The 27,385-nt window shown below is 49.1% G+C and overlaps 1 protein-coding gene across 1 annotated transcript in view; it reads left to right on the forward strand.

Annotated features, from left to right (window-relative positions):
* The window catches only part of LOC6577423, a 113,927-nt gene that overhangs the window by 17,477 nt on the left and 69,065 nt on the right, over window positions 1–27,385 (forward strand). The window contains exons 2-11 of the mRNA XM_044008711.1: window positions 1,693–1,751; window positions 5,805–6,030; window positions 6,112–6,213; window positions 6,310–6,426; window positions 13,225–13,728; window positions 13,965–14,318; window positions 15,057–22,340; window positions 22,788–23,096; window positions 23,953–25,761; window positions 25,831–25,923. Coding sequence (XP_043864646.1) covers window positions 1,698–1,751; window positions 5,805–6,030; window positions 6,112–6,213; window positions 6,310–6,426; window positions 13,225–13,728; window positions 13,965–14,318; window positions 15,057–22,340; window positions 22,788–23,096; window positions 23,953–25,761; window positions 25,831–25,923 — 10,852 coding nt within the window. The 5' untranslated portion in view covers window positions 1,693–1,697. The remainder of the gene's footprint in view (window positions 1–1,692; window positions 1,752–5,804; window positions 6,031–6,111; window positions 6,214–6,309; window positions 6,427–13,224; window positions 13,729–13,964; window positions 14,319–15,056; window positions 22,341–22,787; window positions 23,097–23,952; window positions 25,762–25,830; window positions 25,924–27,385) is intronic.

A 27,385-nucleotide genomic window follows, 5' to 3' on the forward strand; every position in this document is an offset into this window, starting at 1 on the left:
CAATTGAGATTGTTATAGCCTTATTTCCATTTGTGGGCTGTAGTTATACCCTGCATATGTTATGAGTACTTCGTCTATGACTCAAATTGTAGAGCTTTGAGATACCCTACAGGGTATCTCATAGTAAAGCTAACTGCTCATTGGCCTGCGATTTGTTGCAGCTTTATTTCCCCTGGCTGGCAATCGTGCAAAGCGCATGTAATTTAGCTTAGAGTGTGTATTTTATTTAAGCGTTTATTAGCTGATAAACCGAAATAGATAAATCGTACGACCACAGCCGGGCCACCACGGCCAGGGCCAGAGCCAGAGACACAGCCGCAGCCAAGGAACAGGGCCAGGCCCACAGCCGAAAAGACGCGGCTGCTGCTTGGACTGCGTTGAAGGTTTTATTGTGTGCCCGGGGCGCGATTTATATGTGTTTTCTGTGCAGAATACGCGCAGATAATGGCAAATATTTTAACATATGCACACACGTTAACGCTCGCGCCAAGTTAAGAAAGTTGTTTGTTGACGCCCCGATGAAAGGGCGCACTGGCTGCACTGCTGCCCAGGCCAAGCCATGCCATGCCATGCCCACAAAACTCATGTACATACTAATGGAGAGTATCTTCTGCTGCCGAGGCTCGTGTTCCTCTTCCTCTTCAGCTCTCGCTCGTTCGCTCGCCTCTTGCTTTATGCATGCCGCGCGTTAATTCTATCTAACGTAATGTCCGCCTTGGCGTCGGCCCGACTTCCGGCTGGCAGCTGTTGTTTGATTATGTCATAATTATACGGCCACCTACCTGACAATCCGACCATCGGCTGAGTACCATATAAAGATGCTATCAGTTTTCACACAAAATTATTACGTTTTTCCTCCGGCCAGCGACAATTTCGTATTGCGTTACGACTATTCTACCAATTAACAGGCCTTGCCTTGTCCACTGCTCTCCATCCAAAACTCTATGAAAATCCAAAGCAACTGAAAACTGAAAGTGGAAAATGAATGCGTGAGAAAACGTGCAGCAGCAGCTACAACAACAACAATAACTATGGCCTATGGCCAGTTCGCATAGCTAGATATAATAAAAACTTTATATATAAGTGTTTTATTTTTTTTGCCAGAGGTGTTTTTCTCTCTCTCTCTCTCTTTTTTTCTCTTTGACTGTTTGCTGTAATTTTTATGCTGGTCTGTGTTTGCAGTGCCGTTGTATAAATTTTTCAGAGAAAAGGCTGAGAGATAAGCAGAGACGCTGACGCTGACGCCGACGTCGACGTCGACGTTGGCGCTGCTCATGTTTGCGCATAAATTTCAAGTGTCATTTACCCGTCTTCGCACTTGCCGCACATTTTTTGTAAGTGTATTTATATTTGCTGTTGTTGCTGTTGCTGTTGCTGTTGTTGTTACTGTTGCCTTTTGTTTCTTTCTTTGGTTTTTTGGTTTTTGGCACCTGTCCCTGATGACCAGGCCAATTTTTGCAGGGCTCTTGAGCAGCGTGTTTGAAATTTTAAGTTAATTATGTGTGTTTGTTTTTCTTATTCTTGTTTTTTTTTTTTTTTTTTTTCTTTGCTTTACGCTCTTAAGCAGGAAATCGCATTACAATATAATTTAAGTACAGCCTAGCCGTACGCATGATGTTTACTTGACTTGCTTTTAATTGTGTTTTGAATCATTTTTAATGTGTGTCTTATTCTCGTCTCTTCTCATTTCAGCAAAAATGAACATATTTTTGCCACTAGTCACGTGGATAGTGCTACTACTCTCGAGTACAGTAAGTATAAATAGATGTTAATCAACTAATTTATATGCCTTTCTAAATCTCTTCTTAATAAGCTAAGAATCAGCATTCAATACATCCAATAACTTTAGATTCTTCACTAACAAAAGAAGTCAGTCTTTTGTGATACTTAACGACCTGACTAATCTCATCAGCTGAGAACAATATGGACTGATAAAGGTGTGTCTTGCTCCGGGTTCAAAGGAAAGTCAGCTTGAGGTCAAGCCATAGATATTAATGGGCTTCGATTAGAGCTGAGGCATTGTCAGTTAGCACATGAACAATAATTAATTTATGACTTTGCCCAGAACTCTTGGCTGAGCTTTCACACAATGCCAGCGGCCATTGACAAATTTACGAGCTGCCAACTCATTATGAAACGAATTTTAATACAAGCACTAAAAAACAATACATATAACTATATAGATATATATACATATGTATGTACACCTTTTTGTATGAGAAATGAGAGAAGCAAATGCTTATAATGATGCAACCCGGCGCGGCCAAGATGTTTGATGGCCTAACGGTACATGTCCGGCCGGCCATGCAAATGAGCCATAAACTAGAAATTATAGCCAAAGAGCTTTACTTTTCGATTCTAAGGCTGAAGTCATGCTCTCAGATTTATTAAATTTAACAACAAACTGTGAAATGAGAGAAAATACGAAGCAATAAGTCAGAAGTAAAGGAAAAATTTGACTTGGTGCTTGGCAAATAAATTGGCAGTTTAGACAAGAAGCCGGCAAATGGCATTAGATAGTTGACTTGATGGCGGCTTGAACAGAAAGAGAACGGGAAAACATGTTTGTGCGGGCAGATGGTGTAATGATAGGACAGAACAAATAGTAAACAATAGAACTCAAGAGACAAGAACTTTTAGATACTCTATTTATCTTAGAAGTACTTAATATACTTTTTTTTTTTTAAATTGTGTAAAAATAGAAAATAATTATTTCTTTGTTAAAATAAAAGCTTCGCTGGTATCTAATCCTATTTGGAGAGTTTCATCATCTAGAGTCACACTTTAGCTGCCAAGCATTGTATACCCTTGCTCAAGAAATTAAAGTCCCAGACAGCCGGCAATTCAATGGAACTGAGAAATGGGCAACGAAGAAGACCCGGGCCCCAAATCGATGGTAGAAAGCCGAAAAACGTAATGAATAAAAATAGCCGCATTAGCTGTAAAAATGCTTTGATAGTCATCGATTTATGCAGCGGTCTAAAAAGAGTGAGACAGAAAGAGACGGACGATGTCGATGGCGGCGGTCTGCTGCAGAGCCTGAACCGGTGCTTTACAAATTGGCCAAAAGAATGCTTTAAGCCTTAAGCCAAGCCGCAAGTTCATTGACATTCACCAGCTCACGCATTTGTTGGCTTTTCGCGACACTGTCTCAATGGAGGGAACTTTTTTTGATTTGTTTATTTTTTCTTTTTTGACGTGCTTTGCTTTCTATTTGTGCGTTGTGATTTGATGATTAATGTGTGCGAAAAGGGTAGAGATGTTTTTGCTTTTCATTAATTTGATTAGCCCGGCAGGCAGGCAAGCAGTCAGGCAGCCGGGCATTCAGGCAGCAAAACAAATGACTTAGGCAACAAACTGGCCTGGCTGACTTAGTGATACACAAAATGCGAGTGCGCACCTCAAATTTACCCATCGACAGTTAGTTATTATAACGGATGCACTTGAGCGTTGACGGGCGCTGTCATTGTCTCAGTTAACTTGGCTAGCAACTTGGCGAACAACAAAAGTTGCATTGTGCTCCGACGTCGCGCCGCTCAATGTCATGGGAGTTTCGCTGCAACAGTCACAGCAGCAACAGCAGCAGCATCATCTTCATTGCAATACACTCACACCTTTAATTGCTGCATGTGATGATGCGACTGCAACTGCTGCTACTGCACTTGAGTGCATGCGCTGCTTATTGTGCGGCCTGTCAATTGATAAACTAGCTGGCTGGCAGGAGGCGGCGGGTGTCTGCTGGCGGTTAGCTGCTGCCGGCTGCTGATAGCTGCATCTATTGTTCAGCAAGGCCGCTAGCGTTGCATGGCGTGAAGCGAACACAAAACAAAACCAATTGAAAAAAAACCTCATCTCACACTCACAACGAACATGTGGATAGAACTTCCACACAAAGTGTTTGCTTCTTTTTTTTTTTTTTTGATAAAAATCTACCTAAAACAATTCACAGACTTAACTTGAACTTGACAGCAGTGAGTGCTTCATGCTCACACCTTAGTTTTTATTGCACTCTTTAGCCGCGGTGGGGCAGCTGCTCATTAGCCGGCTAGAAAGGTGGCAATGCGATTCACGTGTCTTGGGGCCAGCTTCGCAGTAATTGGTTTGATCAGCAAACTGAGCAATCCTGAGCATCAGCCTGAACAGCAATAGTCTTTCAGCTCCATCATAAAGCCTTTTACGGCCCAGTTGTACACAAGATCTAGACAGGCAAACATTAAATAAAAACAAGTTAAATACTTAAATGCTAGCTTTTATGACTGCAGACAGCAGATAACACAAATTGAGAAGTTTTTCCTAACGAACTCTGATAGGGACTAATTTAAACTTTATTCGAATACTATTTAAAACAACATGATTTTTTCTATCAACAGCATTTATTTAACATTTAATGTTAACACTCGTTTAGAGAATCCAGCAGAGTTAAATCAAATATATCTGTATTAGTTATGTAAATCGCTCGGCAAGTTCAAGTTTATGCTCTGAGATGACACAGTCTTCGGTCAGCTGTTTACCTTTGGCCCGCTTTCGAGCACACATTAGAAACTTGTTAAGGCAAATTAAGATGTGGAGATAATAAAAAGTTGTCATCTTTCGGCGAATGCCATTAAAAACGTAGCAGGAACTGAAAAAGTCGACACAGCCATAATGATTTTATTGGAATGGAACGCCGAAACGTAGGAAGTGATCGAGTAGCGAGTACAAAGCAAATCGAAAGAAACGAACGCGAAATATAAGAGCCACACACACGCACACACACACACACAATGTGTTACCCAAATGAAACTTGTTTTAATTCGTTTTGCAGTAGCGCAAAAAGGTCTTAAGTGACAAACTCGTTTTTCTCCATAGCTATCTAATGTTGAGCGCTGGTAACAGTAACAAACCGTAGCGTCAGTCACTCAGTCACTCAGGCACTCAAATATACGCATACATACATACATGCATAAATCTGAGAAAATATGGCAAACAACTTTTGTTTTTGTGTGTGCTTATAAAAGTAAAATCAACGAAGTGTAACAATTAAGCGTTGGCAAAACAACACAAACAGCAGCAACAACAGCAACAACAACAACACAAACAACACCAACAGCAGCAGCAGCAACAACAACAACTAAAGACCCTACATGTATAAGCCATGAATGCAAACCTGTATGAATTTGCTGCCCATATGGACCGCATCGGGCTGCGGCTGTCGGTTAGGAAATCTCGTTGAAGAAGCGCTGACGTTGATACGCCTGCTAACTTTAGTGTATCTAATTTGAATTTAAATTAGTTTCAAGCCCCACTAAAAGCACAAAATACGAAATGAAACTTGGTAAACACCGCGAAGGTTGCTGGGCGCTGCTGCTGCCTTTGTTGTATGCAAGTTAAATGGGTTAAGCTCTGGGTGGAAAACTGTCTTCGAAATGTCAGCTCAAATTTAGAAACTTCTTTCGTGTTCCACATTTTATAAACTGGAATGTTAAATTTGAATGTAGTTTGCTAGAAGAATAGAAAACGTTGTATTTGAAAATAAGCAAAGATTAAAATTTTATGCTAGATTTATTACTAATTGATTACCCATAAAAAATAACCGTTTTATTTTTATAACTTTGTGCATTTTTGCATCTTTAAAATCATTTTTATTCATCAACGATAATTATTAAGGTAATGCCCCTACCTATTATAAGTGTGTCTCATTTTTCATTCTCAAAATCATGTTTATTTATCAACGATAATTATTAAGGTAATGCCCCTACAAAATACCCATTTAACTATTATAGCTATGTCCCTTATCTCATCTTCATCTGTTTCACCATTTTCAGGTACATTCACAACACCAACAAATACAACCCTTTAAGACAAATCCAAACAAGCATAGTCGATTTCGAGGCGAAGTGTTCTTTCTAAATCTCGAAGATGGCTATTTTGGCTGCCAAGTTAATGAGTCCACAGACTATTTGCAACTATACGATCTATCGAAAATCTGCGACGGCAATCAAGACTGTTTTCTTGGTTCCGATGAGCTGAGCAAAGAGCTCAAATGCACAAGTAAGCACCACCCAAAGCTTCTTTCACTTTAAGATAAACTTTTGTTCTCATTGTTTTCGTTGTTGTTGTTGTTGCTTACAGATGACTGTGATAAGGATGGCACACAGTGCACAAATGGTGTTTGCCTGAATGGCGTTTGCCATTGCAATGACGGCTTCGGCGGCTGCAATTGCGTCGATCCGGGTAAGTCCTTAGCAATGTGGGCTTGCCTCACCTTGCATAACCGTACAAATTACATCAAGCAACTAACTAAACAACTAAAACCTCTCTCCTTCACAGATGAGAACGAATGCAAGCAACGTCCATGCGATGTGTTTGCCCACTGCACAAACACATTGGGCAGCTTCACGTGTACCTGCTTTCCGGGCTATCGCGGCGATGGCTTCCATTGTGAAGGTAAGTGCCAAGCCGTATTGTTAGCATAAGCATAATGACCGACCGACCGACGGACCGACTGAGCGGTGGACTGAGCGACCAGCCCAACGAGATCCAAAAGCAACAAATGATTGTTGTTGCCGTTTTGGACTTCCGTCAACGTCTGTTATATTATTTGTGCCCGGTTAGCCGCCGCCAGTCTGGGCTGCTCATAGATCTTCATGCTAACGGTTTATTTCGCTGGAAATCTATGAGCCAAGTCATTTCGAATCGTCTCAAGTGCCAGCCCAGCCTCCATTTGAAAATGTAACAAAAGACGCCACAGCAACAACAACAACAACAACAACAACAGCAGCAATAATATGAAAGCTTTTCTCTCAGCTCACAATAGCAGCCCAGCGCAATGGGATCCCCTCAGTAAACTTGGGCAGCGAGGTAATAATAATGACCGTGTAGCGATTACACTTGAGTACCTCATAGCGTCTTTGTTGCAGTCTGTTATTGTTCAGGCTGTGATCATTGAGATGTACCAAAATGGACCTCGTAGCCCAAGCAGTGAGAACAAGTATTATATAATCCAGATTACACTTAAGACTTTCTAATTGTGCAAAGGAAATGTTGCTCTATAAATCAGGTGGTTATCTTAAAGAGTATTAAATTGGATTGCAGCTTTGAGTAAACATTCAGCTTAATGTCATGTACCTAAATTACATTGATATGATTATCTTAAATGTATTTGGATATATTTACTATATTCGAGTAGCTCAAGTTGCTGCCAGTTACTTTTGATTTGAGATAGATATAGTTTGTTGTCTAGGTCCCAGGTTAATGAGCTTTTTTCATCGTCTTGTTCGCTCTTTAAATTGCTCACAGCGTGGGCCCAGAAACCCTTCTGCGCACCTGTTCGGCTGTCTCGTCCATTCGACAGTGAAAAGCTGGCAGCCATAATTGGACTCGGCCTAATGTTGCGTAATGAAAACACATTATGGCACCGCAGAGGCAAAAAGAGTACAAGAAAATCACAAAAAAAAGAAGTAAATAAAAATCTGAAAGAGAAAAAAACAATAATAACTGTTAAAGCAGAAGATTCTAAGCCAAGGGACCACTTACCTTAGCAAAAATCTCTTCCTACATTTGCTGCTGCTGCTCTTGCCACAGCTGATGATGATGATGATGATTGTAATGATGGCGGTGGTGCTGGTGGTAGTAGTGGTTACTGGTTGCCAGTGGCTGGTGGCTGCTCGCTGCTTCCACATAGAAGAGAAAAACCACAACATTTGTAGCAATGCTTTCGCGCCATGGAACAGAGATAGACATAATCGTACTTACGAGCATACACGTCTGTTAGACGAGGAATCAGTGTCATGTAATCTGACCCCAAACATGGACACGCCAGAACTTTCAACACTCAAGAGCATGTGTCTAGCTGCGGCTGCTGCTGCGGCTGCCTCTTCCCTATGCCCACTTCTCACTTCCCACTTTCCACATGCCACCTCTCGCTTCCCGCTTCTGGTTGCCAGCGATGCAATGCGATAACGAGCGCAAATTTCACAAACGCTCTGGCATTACCCCACTAAGTATGAAGACGTTGCCGAGATTCTAGATTACATGTGACGACTTCTCGCAGCGACTGTCAGACGGCTGGGCGGGCACATGGGCGGGCGGCGCTGGGAGGGTGGAGTCACTGTTTGCAACGACTGGCAGGCATGCATAAATTCTGGGCAGTGGCATGTAACGCCAGCATCGCATTGCAGTCATACGAGCATTATCTAATTCCGCTTCCAGCTCCTCTCCTTTTCTCTCTCTCCGTGTCTCCCTCTCCCTCTCCCCCTTTCGCCTCTTGCACGTACTCACGATGCATTTGATTACGACAGCGTCCGAGTTCCATAGAACAGCTCAAACTGCCTGCAATCATTTGAATCAACCTGTTTTAAATACGCTGAGAAAGTCTCGCCCGTCCATGTGCGTGGCCCGAGCACTTGAACTCCCTGAAAAGCCACAGACACGCACCCTCGGCTTTCCCACCGTCTGCATTCAATCAGAATTACCACGAGTATATCTAATTAAATCTTGATGAATTGACTTCAAAACGCCTCTGCATTAGTACGTAATTACTTTTAATTATTCGCTGGCTAATTTCTGCTCTAACCGTTAAGATTTCCAAGCGAAAACTTTGCCAAAACTGAACAGAAGCAAGATGTTTGTTTTTTTTTATATATATTTATAAGTATTTCTTATAAATTTTTAAAAAATATTTTCTTAATATTTATATTTATTAATTAATAAAAAATAGCATCACTAATATAATTGCTCTTGGGCAATTACAAAAGTCAAAATATTTAACTTTAACTAGATTATTTCATATAGGCAGCTCCGCTTTCTCTACAAACAGTTTCAGCATACTTTTTATTTGTCTGCCACATGCATAAATGCATCTTTATTACTATTCCTTTCGTATGCACTGTGCTATATCCATTAATTTTCGCTGACTAGCATTTGACTTTTTACTCGTAAATATATCCAGTTTGCATGGCTCGCTCAAGTTCACCCAATAAACTTTGCAATACAAATCATGGCCTGAAGTTGGCCTAGCCAACTCCAGCTCCAACTCCAGCAGCGACACATTTTGCGTGGAGGGAGATCTGAAGCGCCTACCTGTTTGGCTGGCAGGTGTAACGGTATCAAGTGGTGGTGCTGCCTGCAACCTGTTGCAGACCTGGTGGCACATTCCCATTATTTCATGTTCATAACTCAGATGCGTGCATTTGGCGATGGCTTCGTTAACGCATCGTCAAAGTCCAGTTATGCAATGAAGTCTTAACTCTCAAGGCAACAAGGCAACTCACAAAATTGCAATACACACACACGCACACACACACACACACGCTTGCTCACACACACATTGGCACCCAGTTGTCTGTTGGTTTGTGGCAAGTCAATAGTTGCTTCTAATGTATTTGTCTTGCAACGCGCCAACCAGAAAAATGGAGTGAGTGCCTCGAGTTGAGTGCTAAATTTATAACCATTTTTGCGGCAGCCAAGCGACAGCAGCAACAACGACAACATGAAAAAAAAAAATAAAATAATCTTACCATGTTGTTGCAGCTGTTGTTGTACTTCGATTTTTTTTCTGTGCTGCGGCATGTTGTTGGAGTTGTTTATTTTTGTTTGTTTGCCACGTTCACCAGGCGGCTGCTCCCTTTCGTTTCGCTAACTGGGGCAGATCATTAAAACGGATAAAATAGATTGTGGCCCACGTAGCGTAGCTTTTGGTGGCATTGGCAACGCATGAGGCGGTAGCATTGTCGGCGCTTAAAGCTGTCCCCAAAAGCCGCAAACGGCACTGACTTTACCAGCTCCAACTTCAGCTCCAACTCCAACTCCAGCACCAACTGCAACTCTCAGCTCTCAACTCTCAGCCGACCAGTTCGACGCACAGTTTGTGATCAACGTCAGCTGATAAGCGTCGCTAGCTTTTGTAGAGCGAACGTGTTTAATCTGCCAATATATATATCGTATATAGTAAATATATATATGTACATATATATATTTCTCTTTTCTTAAGGTACTTTGCACTTTTTGCATATCAAAAATGGCAGCAATTAATTGCCGTGTCGCAGCCGACGTCCGATAAGCCATGAAAATGGCCTAAAGCGTCGGCATTGACACGCCTCATTATGCCAGCCGCCCCTTGTGTTGCCACATTTACGCAGCCAGTAGGCGGTGGTGCCGCTGCCGCTGCCGTTGCCACCAATTGAGCCACCCATGACTCCAGCTTCGACACTGACGTCGACGCTGACATCACTTGCCGGCGACCTTGATCTTTGCGCCTCGCACACATGCCTAAGAGTGTGCGCTTATATGGAAATACTTAACGCATAATTGCGCCACAAATTTGTTAGCTAATTTCATTTTTCCTTCATCTTAATTTTATGCCCCATTTATGTTTTTTTCTTAAATACCCTGTGCATGGAGTAGAGAAGGTATAAAAGCTTATATACAAATTCTTTGAAACATATAAATGTATTTTATTCAAATAGAATTCAGGTTAAAAATTAAATTATCTATAGCTCATTTTATAAATCAAATCTAATTTCATCTTTTAGCTTGAACTTATATGTATATAAAATAAAATACATAAAATATAAAAATATTTATATTAATATTATCATAATCATAAGTTCAAGATAAGCTCAAACTTGTGTACAGGGTATCTTCAAGCCATGCACATGAAACTGAGGCACATTGACTTCTAATTTGCTTCAGCTTTTTTGCTTGAATTCAAGTTCAAATGTTAGTGAGTTATGCTTCACCATAAATTAGTCACATATACTTGAAGTTTTGTGTTTCTATCTCTGTTGTTCTCCCTTTTTTTTTTTTTTTTTGAGAGTCGCTCATCATCGTTCAGCAGTGGAGCATGAAAGTCATGTCCGCTCATAAACTGCTGCTCATCTATAAACGCATATACAATATATGTATGTAGCTGTGTCGAGTCTGCGACTATCTGTAAAAATAGTGCACAAATTTGTGGCACGAATGTCATAACTCAAATAAAAAGCAACAACAAAATTTGCAAATTCTAATTAGTGCAGCAATTACATAGATTTATTAGATGGACGCCAGCCAGACCAGACTACAACACGCTGATAGGCAGGCAGACGGTGCTCCACGATTTATCAGCCATGTAGATTTTTGTTTGGTGTTTTTTTTTTTTTTTTTTTAGCATTCTATAATAGTCGAGCAGACGCGACTGTTAATTATTTTTGATTAGTGCACTAAAACAAAGCGCAGAATTTCAATATTATATAATGCAACTAGAGTAGAATCATCGATGATGAAATGTGTTTAATACTCTCCTCAAATTTTGGCCAGCTAATTTAATTATCGGTTATGAATGTCAAAGAACTTTCACAGAAACCTTTTCGTGCTCTTCAAATACTGCTGGAACATCAAATAATACAACAAGTAATCAAAATGGGGTTCTAATCATGCCCCCAGCCCAACCGGAAATCTGAACAGACTTGGCCTGAGAATACGATTCAAATTATGTCAGCATCGTTATTATTTTTCTTTTTTGAACATGCATTGAAGTTAATTACGTTTAGTCACGCATATTTGATTGGTTTTCAAGTGCTGCAGAGCCGCACAGCATTTGGCCCAAGGCTGGCCCACGCCCACCTCGCACAGCGTAGAGCTTTGCTCCAAAATTTTTATTATAATTAGCCGGTGAGAGAAAAATAAATTGAATTTTGCACCTGACGTGAAACGGACTGTAAAATATTATATGATTGCTGGCAGCAGGAGCCACAACCAGTTGGCCAATGGCCTTTGGTCATTGGCCTATGCCTGGGCCAGGGCTTGGATACGAGCCTGGGACTGGGGCTGAACAATCTTCTGTCTCAGCCTTCTGTAACTGCATTGCATAAAGTAATTAAACTGACATTGAAACTTAGAAGAACATAGAACGCTTCCTGCTTCTGGCTAAACTTCTGGCCAATGCTACCAGCTACCAACTACCAACTACCAACTGCCAACTGCCAACTGCCAACTGCCAACCGGCAGACAGGCGAACCAAGACGATGACATTGAGTAATCAGAGTTAGCAATTGCTGGAGTTGCGGCAGCAAAACATGGAATGCTGCCATATCAGTTTGTCTCTGTGTGTGTGAGAGAGGGAGAGAAATAGAAAGAGGAAGAGAGAGCCTTGGAGGGGGGAGGGAATACCAGTTTTAGAGTGATGATCCTCTTAATTTATAAGCTAAAAACTAGTAATTATAACTGCGCAGCTTGCTCGACTGCTCATAATTATAAGGCACTCCACTCAAACACACTCAAACACACAAACACATACACACATGTCTGTGTGAGTACATCCACACCCTGTTCGCGTCCTTGTCTTTGGCTTTTGCCAACTTTTGTACTTATGTCATATTAGCTATAAATGTACAACATCTCTTATCCACAAGCCCAATGATTAATGGGCCACAGTTAGCCGTAGAGATCGTCCATCGTGTTGTTTTCCATTTGTATCTATCTGGCCCTTAGACTCGCATCGTTTGCCAGTTGCCGCTTCATTGGCTCCGGGGCACTGCGATTGAATTCTCATTGCGGTGCGACCTATTGGAGCGGAAAGTTCCAATGTGATGCTTCCGCATGAGCTGGCCATAGATACGTCCCATTAAAAGATAAAAACTAAAGCCAAAGCTTAACAGAGGGGAATCAGAACAAAAAAAAAACTATTAGAAAAAAATTTAAATTAATTTAAATCCCAGCTGGAAAATCAATAAGTCCGATATATATATTATAGTAAAATATATATATATATATATAATAGTGTTGTAAGATAATAGTCTGATTGCTATATTTTTAATAGTTCTTTTGATAAGGTCTATAAAACAACGAAATTTCATAAATAAATATTCGGCTAACTAAAATGTGTTAGTTAAACAACAATTCATTTATATGAACCGAAAAGTATCATCAATCGTCATTCGTTGGCCATTGACCTAGCGTTTGGCTTGGCGATTTAATTGGTGCGCTAAATGTATGCAACTGGTGCATCCTGTGCGCATTGACATTGCTGCTTGGTTTGGCTTAGCTCCACATGCATAGATTAATGCGGATGGCACTGAAATGTCATGCGTAACATGCAAATTTCAAATGCCAAAGCCATTTGATGTGGGGCTGCGCAGTCAGGCGGCAAATGCGTAGAGCGATTTCAAGTTTGTTGCTTAAGTCTTTCGTGTGGCTGGGCGGGCATTTCATTAATCATGCGTCTCCACTCATATGATTGGTTTTCTTTTTGTTTTGTCTTTGCAGACATTGACGAATGCCAAGATCCGGCGATAGCGTCGCGTTGCGTGGAGAATGCCGAGTGCTGTAATCTGCCGGCGCACTTCCTCTGCAAGTGCAAGGACGGTTACACGGGCGACGGCGAGGTGCTGTGCACGGACATCGACGAGTGCAGCAATCCGCTGGCCTGCGGTGCCCACGCCCAGTGCATCAACACGCCCGGCAACCACACGTGCGTCTGCCCCGAGGGCTACGTGGGCAATCCCTATGACGGCTGCCAGGATCTCGATGAGTGCACATATCCGAATGTGTGCGGACCCGGTGCCATCTGTACGAATCTCGAGGGCAGTTATCGCTGCGACTGCCCGCCGGGATACGATGGCGACGGACGTGCCGCACAGGGCTGCGTCGATCTGGACGAGTGCGCGCGCACTCCATGCGGCCGCAACGCGGATTGCCTGAACACCGATGGCAGCTTCCGCTGCCTCTGCCCCGATGGCTTCAGCGGTGATCCCATGCATGGCTGCGAGGGTGAGTACCAGCGAAACATTTATGCGATTAGCTTTAGGAATTATTGCTCATTTTTCGATATATTTGCCATCATTATTTTTGGTATATTTTTGCACATGTTTTTTTGGCGAAATTCGCACCACACACACACACGCGCGCATACACATACACACACACTTGCCACTTGCCACATCAATGCACCGCAATTTGAAACATTAATACGATTAATGCCTAACACGAATAAACAACGCCAGCAGATGTCGATGAATGCGCCATTAACAATCCATGCGGTTTGGGTGCTCAATGCGTGAACTTGGGCGGTAGCTTTCAATGTCGTTGTCCACTGGGCTTTGTGCTTGAGCATGATATGCACGCGGAGGCGCCGCTGCCGGCCACACCCACACTACAACTGGGCTATGCCGATGGCGATACACTGGCCGAGCCGGCGGCCACGTCGGGCGCCGGCCTAGCTTGCCTGGACATCGATGAATGCAATCAGCCGGATGGCGTGGCCAAGTGCGGCACCAATGCCAAGTGCATCAACTTTCCGGGCTCCTATCGTTGCCTCTGTCCGAGCGGATTCCAAGGACAGGGCTATTTGCACTGCGAGAGTTAGTATTTGCTTAATTTGCATGCTTTGGCATAAAAGTCGTTTCACGGCTTAGAGATGGGCGCGTCACGAGACGCGATGCAGATATACACGAAACGGAGTTTTTCCGTTCAAAATTTAAATTTTGTATAGTTTCAGTTAAATGTTATACGATACGATTAACTTACATTTCAAAATTAGTATAAACATTTTGGCTTCCTTTGAATTACTATCCATTTTTGTATTTTGTCACGCGCTCATCTCTAGTTTAGATTATAAATGAGCGTAAAAGCTTAGCTTGGATTTGCATAACGAATCAAGGATCAAGAACCACGCATGAATTTAGTGAGCTACGCTTTTACACTCTCTTCGCTCTCTTTGCTGTCTGCTTCCTCTTGCTATACGCTTTCAGATGCTTCTCTATAAGTTTTGAGAGCTTTTCAGCTGCGCTTTTCTTTCGATTCCCGCTTCTTTTGCTACTCAGCCAGCTTCTATCAGTATTCTCTATTTCCCCCTCCCCAAATCCTACGAAGCTCCCCCACTTTCACGCTATGATTTCACAACTTCCATAGACTTGTATGACCTGAGATATGATTACTAATTTAATTAATTGCAATATATTTAACCCACTTCCCCCTCAACTCAAAACCGAAACCGAAAACGAAAACGCTACAAAACACGTTGCCTGCTACCCCTAAAAATATATACAAATATATACACAAACGAACCCCTCCACCCCCTGCACGATCAATGTGATCAGACATCAACGAGTGCCAGGATAATCCGTGCGGTGAGAACGCCGTCTGCACAGACACCATCGGCAGCTTCGTTTGCACGTGCAAACCGGACTACACCGGTGATCCGTTCCGCGGCTGCGTTGATATCGATGAGTGCGCCGCACTGGACAAACCGTGTGGACAACACGCGATCTGCGAGAACGCCGTGCCGGGCTACAATTGCAAGTGCCCGCAGGGCTACGACGGCAAACCCGATCCGAAAGTGGCCTGCGAACAGGTCGACGTGAACATTTTGTGCCGCACCAACTTCGACTGCACCAACAATGCCGAGTGCATAGAGAATCAGTGCTTCTGCTTGGACGGATTCGAGCCGATTGGCTCCAGCTGCGTGGACATCGACGAGTGCCGGACGCACGCCGAGGCCTGTGGCCCGCATGCCCAGTGCTTGAATACGCCGGGATCGTATCGATGCGACTGCGAGGCCGGATACGTGGGCAGCCCGCCGCGCATGGCATGCAAGCAGCCCTGCGAGGATGTACGCTGCGGGGCGCATGCCTACTGCAAGCCGGATCAGAATGAGGCGTACTGCGTCTGCGAGGAGGGCTGGACGTATAATCCGAGTGATGTGGCAGCCGGGTGCGTGGATATCGATGAGTGTGATTTGTTGCACGGACCCTTCGGCAGCTGTGGACAGAATGCCACCTGCACGAACTCACCTGGCGGCTACAGCTGCGCCTGTCCGCCGGGCTTCTCGGGTGATCCGCACACCAAGTGCCAGGACGTCGATGAGTGCCGAGCGGGAAATAAGTGTGGCATTGGCGCTGAGTGCGTCAACATGGCAGGAGGCGGCTACACCTGCCGCTGCCCCGATGGCACCCTGCCCGATCCGGATCCCGCGGTGCACTGTGCGCCCATCGTCAGCTGCTCCAGCAACGAGCAGTGCCCCGGCAATGCCATCTGCGATGAGACCAAGCGCTGCCTCTGCCCAGAGCCGAATATCGGCAACGATTGCCGGCATCCGTGCGAGGCGCGCGACTGCGGTGCCCATGCCCAGTGCATGCTGGCCAATGGGCAGGCGCAGTGCCTCTGCGCGCCCGGCTACACGGGCAACGCTGCACTGCCAGGAGGCTGCAGTGACATCGACGAGTGCCGCGCCAATCCCTGCGCAGCCAATGCCATCTGCACCAACACTGCCGGCGGCTATCTGTGCCAATGCCCCGGAGGCTCCACGGGAGACGCCTATACCGAGGGCTGTGCCACGCCCAAGATTGCCGGCTGCTCCGATGCCAATCCGTGTGCGCCGGGAGAAAGCTGTGTTCAGGACGCGTTTACAGGCAGCAGTGTTTGCATTTGTCGCCAGGGCTACGAGCGCAATCCGGAGGGTGGCCAGTGTCAGGATGTGGACGAGTGTGCCGCACAGCGTGCGAAGCCCGCGTGCGGCCTGAATGCCCTGTGCAAGAATCTGCCCGGCAGCTACGAGTGCCGCTGCCCGCAGGGCCATACCGGAAATCCGTTTGTCATGTGCGAGATCTGCAGCAGTCCCGAGTGCCAGTGCCAAGCGCCGTACAAGCTGCTCGGCAACAGCTGTGTGCTGGCCGGCTGCTCCACCGGGCAGCCCTGCCCCAGCGGGGCGGAGTGCATCTCGATAGCGGGCGGTGTCAGCTACTGCGCCTGCCCCAAGGGCTACCAGACACAGCCCGACGGCAGCTGTGTGGATGTCAACGAGTGCGAGGAGCGTGGCGCCCAGCTGTGCGCCTACGGAGCTCTGTGCGTCAATCAGAACGGCGGCTACAGCTGCCACTGCCCCGAGGGCTACCAGGGCGATGCCTACAACGGACTCTGTGCGCCGGCCCAGCGCAAGTGCGCCGCGGACAAGGAGTGCGCCAGCAACGAGAAATGCATACAGCCGGGCGAGTGCGTCTGCCCGCCGCCCTACTTCCTGGATCCGCAGGACAACAATAAGTGCAAGAGTCCCTGCGAACGCTTCCCGTGCGGCATCAATGCCAAGTGCACGCCCTCCGATCCGCCGCAGTGCATGTGCGAGGTGGGCTTCAAGGGCGATCCGCTGCTCGGGTGCACAGATGAGGATGAGTGCGCCCACCTGCCGTGCGCCTACGGCGCCTACTGTGTCAACAAGAAGGGCGGCTACCAGTGCGTCTGCCCCAAGGGCTTCACCGGGGATCCGTACAAGAGCGGCTGCATCCTAGAGGACAGCACCGTGCCCAGGAGCTCCTGTCTGAGCAACGAGGACTGTGCCAGCAACCTGGCCTGCCTGGACGGCATCTGCGCCAGTCCCTGCGCCAGTCTGCTGTGCGGCTCGAATGCCTACTGCGAGACGGAGCAGCACGCGGGCTGGTGTCGATGCCGCGTGGGATTCGTGAAGAACGCCGACGGCGACTGTGTGTCGCAGTGTCAGGATGTCATCTGCGGCGAGGGAGCGCTCTGCATACCCACCAGCGAGGGACCCACCTGCAAGTGCCCGCAGGGCTACCTGGGTAATCCGTTCCCGGGTGGCAGCTGCAGCACGGATCAGTGCACGGCCTCCAGGCCCTGCGATGAGCGCCAGATTTGCATCAATGGACGCTGCAAGGAACGCTGCGACGGCGTCGTCTGTGGCATCGGCGCCACCTGCGACAAGACCAACGGCAAATGTGTCTGCGAACCGAACTTTGTGGGCAATCCCGATCTACTCTGCATGCCGCCCATCGAGGAAGCCAAATGCTCGCCGCTTTGTGGGGAGAACGCTCACTGCGAATACGGAATAGGCCAGAGCCGCTGCGCCTGCAACCCGGGCACCTACGGCAATCCGTACGAGGGCTGCGGCGCCCAGAAGAAGAACGTCTGCCAGCCGAACAGCTGTGGACCCAACGCCGAGTGCCGCGCTGCCGGCAACCAGATCAGCTGCATCTGCCCGCAGGGCTTCAGCGGCAATCCGTACGTGGGCTGCCAGGACATAGACGAGTGCGCAAACAAGCCGTGCGGCCTGAATGCCGCGTGCCTTAACACGGCCGGAGGCTTTGAGTGCCTGTGCCTGTCCGGCCATGCCGGCAACCCGTACAGCAGCTGCCAGCCCATCGAGAGCCAATTCTGCCAGGACGCCGGCCAGTGCCAGTGCAGCGAACGAGTCGAGTGCCCCGACGGCTACAGCTGTGAGAAGGGCCACTGCAAGAACCTATGCTCGAATACGGCGTGTGGACCGCGCGCCATTTGTGATGCGGGCAAATGCCTCTGCCCGCTGGGCTACGTGGGCGATGCGTACGACCTGAGCCAGGGCTGCAGCATACGCGGGCAGTGCGGCAACGACGCCGACTGCCGCCACACGGAGATCTGCTTCCAGCTGGGCAAGGGTCTGCGCAAGTGCGTCGATGCCTGCACGAAGATTCAGTGCGGCCCGAACGCGCTCTGTGTGGCCGACGACCATCGGTCGCTGTGCATCTGTGCCGATGGCTACTTTGGCAATCCGAGCAATCTGCAAGTGGGCTGCCAGCCCGAGCGGAAGGTGCCCGACACCGAGAGCAAGTGCACCACCGACAAGGACTGCGAACGGGGCTTTGGCTGCCAGGCGGACGCGCTGGGCACACGGGAATGCATTCATCTCTGCTCCAACGTTGTGTGTGGCCCGAATGAGGTCTGCAAGATCAATCCAGCCGGCCATGCCGTTTGCAATTGCGCCGAAAGCTACGTCTGGAATCCCGTTGTATCCTCCTGCGAGAAGCCCTCACTGCCCGACTGCACCAGCGATGAGAACTGCCCGGACGCTTCCGCCTGTCGACCCGACGTGCTCGGAGTGCTCAAGTGCGTTGCCATTTGCGACGCCTTCACCTGCCCGGCCAACTCGGTGTGCGTTGCCCGCCACCATCAAGGACGCTGCGACTGCCTCACTGGATTTGTGGGCAATCCCAACGACCGCAACGGCTGCCAGTTGGAGCGCAAGCACCAGTGCCGCAGCAATGCCGAGTGCCCCGAGTCGGAGGCTTGCATCAAGGATGAGAGCACACAGTCGCTGAGCTGCCGCCCAGCCTGCGACAGCGTCAAGTGCGGCCCGCGTGCCGTGTGCATTACGAACAATCATCAGGCGCAGTGCCAGTGTCCTCCGGGACCCTACGCCGGAGACCCGTACGATCCGTTCAACGGCTGCAAGAGCGTGCCCTGCGTCTACAATCACGACTGCCCCAGCAATCAGATGTGCAATCGCATGACCCACACCTGCTACGATGTCTGCGACGAGGAGTCCTGCGGAGAGAACGCCATTTGTCTGGCCGAGGATCATCGGGCCGTGTGCCAGTGTCCGCCCGGCTACCGCGGCAATCCCCTGCCCGAGGTGGCCTGCGTCAAGCAAAGCGGCTGTGCGCCGGGCACCTGCCATCCGACGGCCATCTGCGAGATCACGCCCGATGGCGCCACCTGCAAGTGCCCGCCCCTGTTTGTGGGCGAGGCCGAGCCAAACACCCGTGGCTGCCGTCCCGACGGCCAGTGCCCCAACGGCGATGCCGACTGCCCCGCGAACACCATCTGCGCCGGCGGACGCTGCCTGAATCCCTGCGACAATGCCTGCGGATCGAATGCGGACTGTAAGGTGGTCAATCGCAAGCCCGTCTGCAGCTGCCCGTTGCGCTTCCAGCCCATCGGCGACTCGGCCAAGAATGGATGCGCACGCAGCGCCTCCAAGTGCCAGACGGACGTCGATTGCGGCGGAGAGCTGTGCTACAATGGCCAGTGCCGCGTGGCATGCCGCAACGGTCAGGACTGCTCCGAGGGCGAGCGCTGCGTAGGCAATGTCTGCGTGGTGGCCTGCCTGGATCACAGCCAGTGCTCGAAGGGATTGGCCTGCATTGAGGGCCACTGCGCCATCGGCTGTCGCAGCAACAAGGAGTGCAAGCAGGAGCAGTCCTGCATCAGCAACAAGTGCGCCGATCCCTGCCAATCGACAACCAGCTGTGGCCCCAACGCCCTCTGCAGCATTGCCCAGCATCGCAGCCAGTGCAGCTGCCCGGATGGCTTCGAGGGCAACCCTACGCCCGAGCAGGGCTGCGTGCGCGTGCCAGCCCCCTGCCTGGCCAGCAACCAGTGCCCCAGCGGACACATGTGCATCGGCAACCAGTGCAACCTGCCCTGCACCAAGACGTCCGCCTGCGCGGTGGGCGAGCGCTGCTACCAGCAGGTCTGCCGCAAGGTCTGCTACTCGAGCAACAACTGCCTGGCCGGCGAGATTTGCAACAGCGATCGCACCTGCCAGCCGGGCTGCGAGTCGGACGCGGATTGCCCAGCGACCGAGCTGTGCTTGAATGGCAAGTGCAAGTGCGCCAATGGATTCATCGGCACCCCCTTCGGCTGCTCGGACATCAACGAGTGCACGGAGCAGCCATGCCACGCGAGTGCCAAGTGCGAGAATGTGCCCGGCTCCTATCGCTGTATCTGCCCCGAGGGCACCGTCGGAGATGGCTACACGCAGCAGGGCTGCGCCAAGCCCAGGGAGTGCAACAGGCACGAGGATTGTGCGAATAGTCTCTCCTGTATCCACGGAAAGTGTACGGATCCCTGTCTGCATACCGTCTGTGGCGCGAATGCGCTCTGCCAGGCCGAGGGCCATGAGGCCACCTGCAGCTGCCCGGCTGGTTACCTGGGCGATCCCAATGACCCTGGCGTCGGCTGCTTCAAGGTGGAGTGCATTGATCACGTGGACTGCGCCAGCGATCGCGCCTGCGATCCGGAGACGAACCGTTGCATCAAACCCTGCGACCTCACCAGCTGCGGCAAAGGCAGCTGCCAGGTGTCGGATCATAGGGCCATATGCGAGTGCTACGAGGGCTATCAGCTGACCAATGGAGTCTGTGTGGATCTCAACGAGTGCCTGCAGCAGCCCTGCCACAGCACCGCCTTCTGCGACAATCTGCCCGGCAGCTACCAGTGCAAGTGCCCCGAGGGACTCATCGGGGATCCGCTGCAGGCGGGATGCCGCGATCCCAGCGAATGCCTCAGCGATGCCGACTGCCCGCCGACGGCCAGCTGCCAGAATTCGCGCTGCCGCAGTCCGTGCGAGCGCGAAAATGCTTGCGGCCGGAATGCCGACTGCCTGGCCCAGTCGCACAAGGCCATCTGCAACTGTCCAGCCAACTCCCGGGGTGATCCGCAAGTGGAGTGCGTGCACATCGAGTGCGAGGATAACGGAGACTGTGGAGCTGACAAGGCCTGCCTCGATGCCAAGTGCATTGATCCCTGCTCGCTGCCGAATGCCTGCGGCGCCCTGGCACGTTGCTCAGTCCAGAACCACATCGGACTCTGCGCCTGCGAGTCGGGCAGCACCGGAGATGCCAAACAGGGCTGCGTCCAACTGCAGTACTGCCAGCAGGACGCGCAGTGCCCGCAGGGCAGCATCTGTGCCCACGGCATCTGCAGTCCGCTGTGCAGCAGCAATCGCGACTGCATCGCGGAGCAGCTCTGCCTGCAGGGCGTCTGCCAGAGCACCTGCAAGTCGAACTCCACGTGCCCCCAGTTCCAGTTCTGCCAGAACAACATCTGCGCCAAGGAGCTCGAGTGCAGCACCAACGGCGACTGCGGCGAGGACGAAACCTGCCTGGTGGATGCCTACGGACGTGCGCGCTGCGAGCCCGTTTGCCTGGGCCGTGCCGCCTGCGGACGGAACGCCGAGTGCATAGCGCGCTCCCACGCCCCCGACTGCGTCTGCAAGGAGGGCTTCATCGGAGACGCTCGCTCGGGCTGCCGCAAGATCGAGTGCACCACCGACGACGACTGCTCCAACGACAAGAGCTGCGACAACAACATGTGCAAGATTGCCTGCCTGATCGGGCAGCCGTGCGGCGAGAACGCCCTCTGCACCACGGAGAATCATCGTCAGGTCTGCCATTGCCAGCCCGGCTTCAGCGGCGATCCGCGCGTGCGCTGCGACGTCATCGACTTCTGCAAGGACGCGCCGTGCGGACCCGGCGCCCGTTGTCGCAACTCGCGTGGCTCCTACAAATGCACCTGTCCGCTCGGTCTCATCGGTGATCCCTACAACGAGGGCTGCCGTAGCTCTGTCGAGTGCGACTCGCACGACGACTGTCCCCCGCATGCTGCATGTGTCAAGACCAATGGTGTGCCCAAATGTCAGGATGTGTGCGCCCAGCTGCAATGTGGCCCCAACGCGGAATGTGTTCCGAAGGGTCACGTGGCGCACTGTGCGTGCCGCAATGGCTACGACGGCCAACCCGCCGACCGGGTGGCCGGCTGCAAGCCACTGCCAATGCCCTGCCAAATCACTAGCGACTGCCCCACCAATACCTACTGCTCAGATAGCGTATGTAAACGTAAGTACTAACACCAAACACTAAACCACCCGGCCCCAGCGCCAGCCCCGCTTCGAGGCCAAGGCCAAGGTAAAGCACCAAGGTATAGCACTAGTCTAAAACCGACCACTACTACTACTACTAGACAACTACCAGCTAGCCTAATTCGCTACACACTCACACAATTGGCACGAATATTAGTGTGGATAAGTGGTTCCTCATCAAGGGTCCCATGCCACAGTAATTACTAGACCTAGCTCAATCTATAACTATGGACTGGCTTGGAATCCAGTAGCAAGCACTAACTGTAAACTAAAACAAAAACAACAAACAATACACACGCGACAACAACAAACACAACAACAACAACAACAAACAGCTCACGTACAAGGCAAAAGACTGAACAAAGCTAGGCAATTCGAATTTCAATTTCAAGATTTACTAATTTACCCCTGCCTACTCCAACAGCCGCCTGCCTGCTGGACACCGAGTGCACCTCCTCGGAGGTGTGCCAGGGCGGCCAGTGCTTTGATCCCTGCCTGCAGCCGCTGGCATGCGGCCAGAACGCCCAGTGCCAGATGCTGAGCCATGTGAAACAGTGCCATTGCCCGGAGGGCTTCACCGGCGACGCGACCAAGGAGTGTGTGCGCGTGCCGGTCGCCTGCGACGGCGACTGTGCGCCTGGCTACACCTGCCGCGACTCCATGTGCCTGCCCGTCTGTCACAGTGATCTGGAGTGCGCCTCCAACGAGAAGTGCCTGCGCGGCAACTGCATGCGTGAGTATTCATTTGCATATCATTCTCCATTAATATCAGTCATTTGATTCAGTCGTAATTAAAGAGATTGCATGACGTCTTTTGCTTGCAAATATTCATTTTGATTGAAATTACTTTGTGAATGTTAAATATTATTCAAAACTGTCCGCATCTGTCCACAAAAAATATGTAAGAAATATGATTTACAATTAAGAGTTCTTCAGCTGAGATCACTCGACTTGGAGAGACCTTAATCGCTGCGAATATCTCATTCACAAACAACACTCCACACATACGCAGTAACAATCACGTGTTCTGCTTTCTACAGAGTGAACTCAGGGTTTCTTTTGGGGTTCACTGTGGGACCTATTTAGTTCAATAACTCATCTTGTAGATGAACCTTGCTAATCAAACATTCGTTATCAAATCAAAGGTTTTCATTTAATAAGGCAGAAGGCTCATGCTCTACTAAAAAGACACCTGTTTCCAAATTTGGATCAGAGAGGAGGTATCAAAAATCCAAAAGCAACTAAATCTCTCTAGTCATCATACGGACATACCCTGTAAATCTCAAGTCTCTTGCTCTCAGATATAGAAGCCACGCTTGAAAACATCGATGAGCTGTCTTAGAATAGATGTATATGTATATACTGTACTATAGTAAACATTTAATTGTCTCTAGTTTGTATGGTATACATACGGACATATACTTTATGATATAAATATTTTTCATTTCCCGTATTTAACGGGCCTAGCCCTTGGAGGACTAATCCACAAATATCATCAAGAAAAAACAGATTTATTTTAATTGGATTTTTTATAAAATAATGCCCAATCACATAAATATCCATTTTTAATAACAATCATCTTGATGCAGTGACCTGCCGCGTTGACAACGACTGCTTCCTGGGCCATGTGTGCCTGCACAACAAATGCGTTTTTGGATGTCACGTGGATGATGATTGCAGCGCTTCCGAGTCCTGCCGCAACGATAAGTGCGTCAATCCCTGTCTTGAGAGTCCCTGTGGACCCAATGCTGCCTGCTCCGTGTCCAATCATCGCGCCAGCTGCAGTTGCCTGGACAACATGGTGCCTAATCCCACGGCCCAAGTCGGCTGCGTCCGATCGCCGCCGCTGGAGTGCCACGAGAATCGCGACTGCAGCAATGGCTTGGCCTGCTTCGAGTCCGTCTGTCGTCCACTGTGTGCCGACGACGCCGGCTGCCTGACCAACGAGCGCTGCCAGCAGGGCGTCTGCAAGCCGCTCTGCCGCCACGACAACGAGTGTGCCAACGGAGAGGTGTGTCTGGGCCTCAACTGCGTCACGGGCTGCCGCTCCGACCAGGGCTGTCCCAGCCACTTGGCCTGCATTGGACAGCAATGCGTGGATCCCTGCTCGGAGCCAACTGCCTGCGGCACCAACGCCCTCTGCCAGGCCGTCGATCATCGCAAGCAGTGCAGCTGCCCCGCGGGTCTCAGCGGCAATGCCGACGTGGCCTGCAAGACTCCACGCATCGCCTGCGCTCGCAACGAGGACTGCGGCTCGAACCAGCTCTGCTATGCGGGCAGCTGCCAGGGCAAGTGCCGCAACGACCAGAACTGCCTGTCGGATGAGCGCTGCATGCGCGGCACCTGCCGCACCGTCTGCAACACGGACAGCGCCTGTGCCCAGGGCCAGATTTGCGAGAATCGCGTATGCCAAACGGGCTGCCGCAACGACCTCAGCTGCGCCAACGACGAGGCCTGCATCAACAAGAAATGCCAGAATCCCTGCCAGACGCCCGGCCAGTGTGGCCAGTGTGCCGACTGCTTGGTGATCAATCACGGCGTGCAGTGCCAGTGTCCGGCCTCCTACATGGGCGACGGCCTCACGGGCTGCCAGCTGCCGCCGGTGCGCTGTCATCCGGGCTGCGAGTGCGACGAAAGCGGCGCCTACTGTGCCGCCAAGTGCAGCCGCTCCGAGGACTGCGAGTGCGGACAGCAGTGCGCGCGGGGCAAGTGCCGCAATAAGTGCGGACCCAAGCGCCAGTGTCCGCTGGGTCAGCTGTGCGAGCGCGGCGCCTGCATTGCGGGCTGCAAATCGAATGGAGACTGTGCTGTCGACCAGAGCTGCCAGAATGGCAAGTGCGTGGATCCCTGTGCCGATGATCGCGCCTGTGGCCGGAATGCCCTGTGCACGGTGTCGGAGCATCGCATGCTGTGCTACTGCCCCGACGGCTACGAGGGCGAGCCCAGCAAGGAGTGCGTCCAGTTCGAGTGCCGCGAGGACAGCGACTGTGAGACGAGCAAACGCTGCGATCAGGGCAAATGCCGGAATCCGTGCCTCGAGTACGGCGCCTGCGGCACGAATGCGCAGTGCCGGGTCATCAATCGCAAGGCCCAGTGCTCCTGCCCGCCGGACTTCTTTGGCAATCCAGCCACCGCCTGCCAGCCCTTGGACGGCGGCTGCTCGAACAATCCCTGCGGCGCCAACTCCAAGTGCATCGAGCTGCCCGGCGGCTACGAATGCGCCTGCATGGATGGCTGCATGGGCGATGCCCACAAGGGTTGCCTGTGCGAAGGGAACCTGGTGAATGGCTGCCACGAGCAGCCGTGCGGCCTGAATGCCGCCTGCCGTGTGCTCAGCAACAATCAGGCCGAGTGCTACTGCCCCGAGGACTTCCCCAACGGCGATGCCTATGTGCAATGTGAGTGGCTAGCGAGGGCCAACGAGCCTCTAACGGATTCTAATTCTCCTTCCCCTTGACCCCTTGCAGGTTATTTGACGCCACCCCAGGAGGACTGCCGCACGCGTGGCTGCGAATCCGGCAGCTGTGTGCGCTCGGGCTACGACTATGTCTGCCAGCAGGGTAAGTGGGCCAAGTCTATGTCATTTGCAATACGTTTAGTAACTGCTAGAGTACAGCTAATGCTAATAATGTTAACCAGCGTTGCTGACAAAGTTCTCGTTGGCTTAAACACATACCATACATACATATACATATATCTATATGCATATCAATATATATTTTTACTTTATTGGAGTAATCAGTTAGCGTAATCAGTTGAGCGTTATTTATATCGTTTATTGTTGCCGTTCCTATTGACATTATTGACTACATATAACCGGAGTTCAGACAGTAACAAAAACAAACAAAACCCAATATTGTTGTTATAATATGTATTTGGTTTGATTATCTAGCTATGAGTTGTTTATAAAACAAACAAATTAAAAACCAGCTAATTTCACTAATTTGACAGCCTTCACAGCTGCCACAACAAAACTTAATTCCAAGTTTCAGTGTAGTGTGTGTTTTAATGAATATATCAATTTAATTTTAAAATTAATAATTACCATTTTTTAACAACCTATACACATGTTCCAAGTTACCAAATGTATACGTGATATTCGTTTCAATCAGATTCCCTCGCACAACACACACACACACACACACCCATACACACGCAAAAAAAGACACTCCCACACACACGAAAAAGTTCCTGAACGAATATAAAAACCAACAAATTATTTCAGTTTCAATGCACTAGTTTTATAGTTGAACTGAGCGATAGTTTATAAGAAGTGTTTCCATATGATACTCATTTATATATTATATTTTAATTTTGACATTCTACCCACAACTGCTATACAATCAGAATCGCATATGAGAGATCGTGGAATGTTGCTGTCGCTATCGCGGTTACCCAATCTGTGCCTAGTATTCATTAATGCAAACCCATTCCTCGCAAAATAACTGCAGCGAACTCAAATTTAATATTAATACAAGTACATTTTGTTTAACCAAACGGAATATACTACTAAAAACGACATTTCAGTGCATTCTTGGACAACTTTCGTAATCGTCATTGAGAGTTGACAGCCCAATTTCATAAAGCTTTCAAGCTTGCGTTTATCATTTAGCATTCATTCAGCATTCATACAAATCGTCAGATAACTCTCTCGTACAATTGGCTTTCAATAACTCATTCTTAATTATTTATTTATATATTTTCTATTTTTGTTGAGTGTTGCACGTGGCAACACGAATCAGCTCGGCGGCATACATTATCTTATGTTTGTGAAACCGTTTAACGCACAGATCACTAGATAAGTTGGTTCACCTATAATAAATATCGTATAGTTTTAAATATCTAATGCCGCGATAGCGATACGTAGCTATTAAACACAGCTGAAATCGCGCACTGAAAGTGTGGAAAGTGTACAACAAACAACAACACTAAATGCAACGCTTATTATTAAAACCGAAAAGCAAACGAAAGAAATTTATTTAAAAGACCACATATCCTCAAAACACATCCTTGCTACCCACG

The sequence above is a fragment of the Drosophila mojavensis genome, unplaced genomic scaffold, assembly GCF_018153725.1.
Source record: "Drosophila mojavensis isolate 15081-1352.22 unplaced genomic scaffold, ASM1815372v1 contig_36, whole genome shotgun sequence".
NCBI classification, from domain to species: domain Eukaryota; kingdom Metazoa; phylum Arthropoda; class Insecta; order Diptera; family Drosophilidae; genus Drosophila; species Drosophila mojavensis.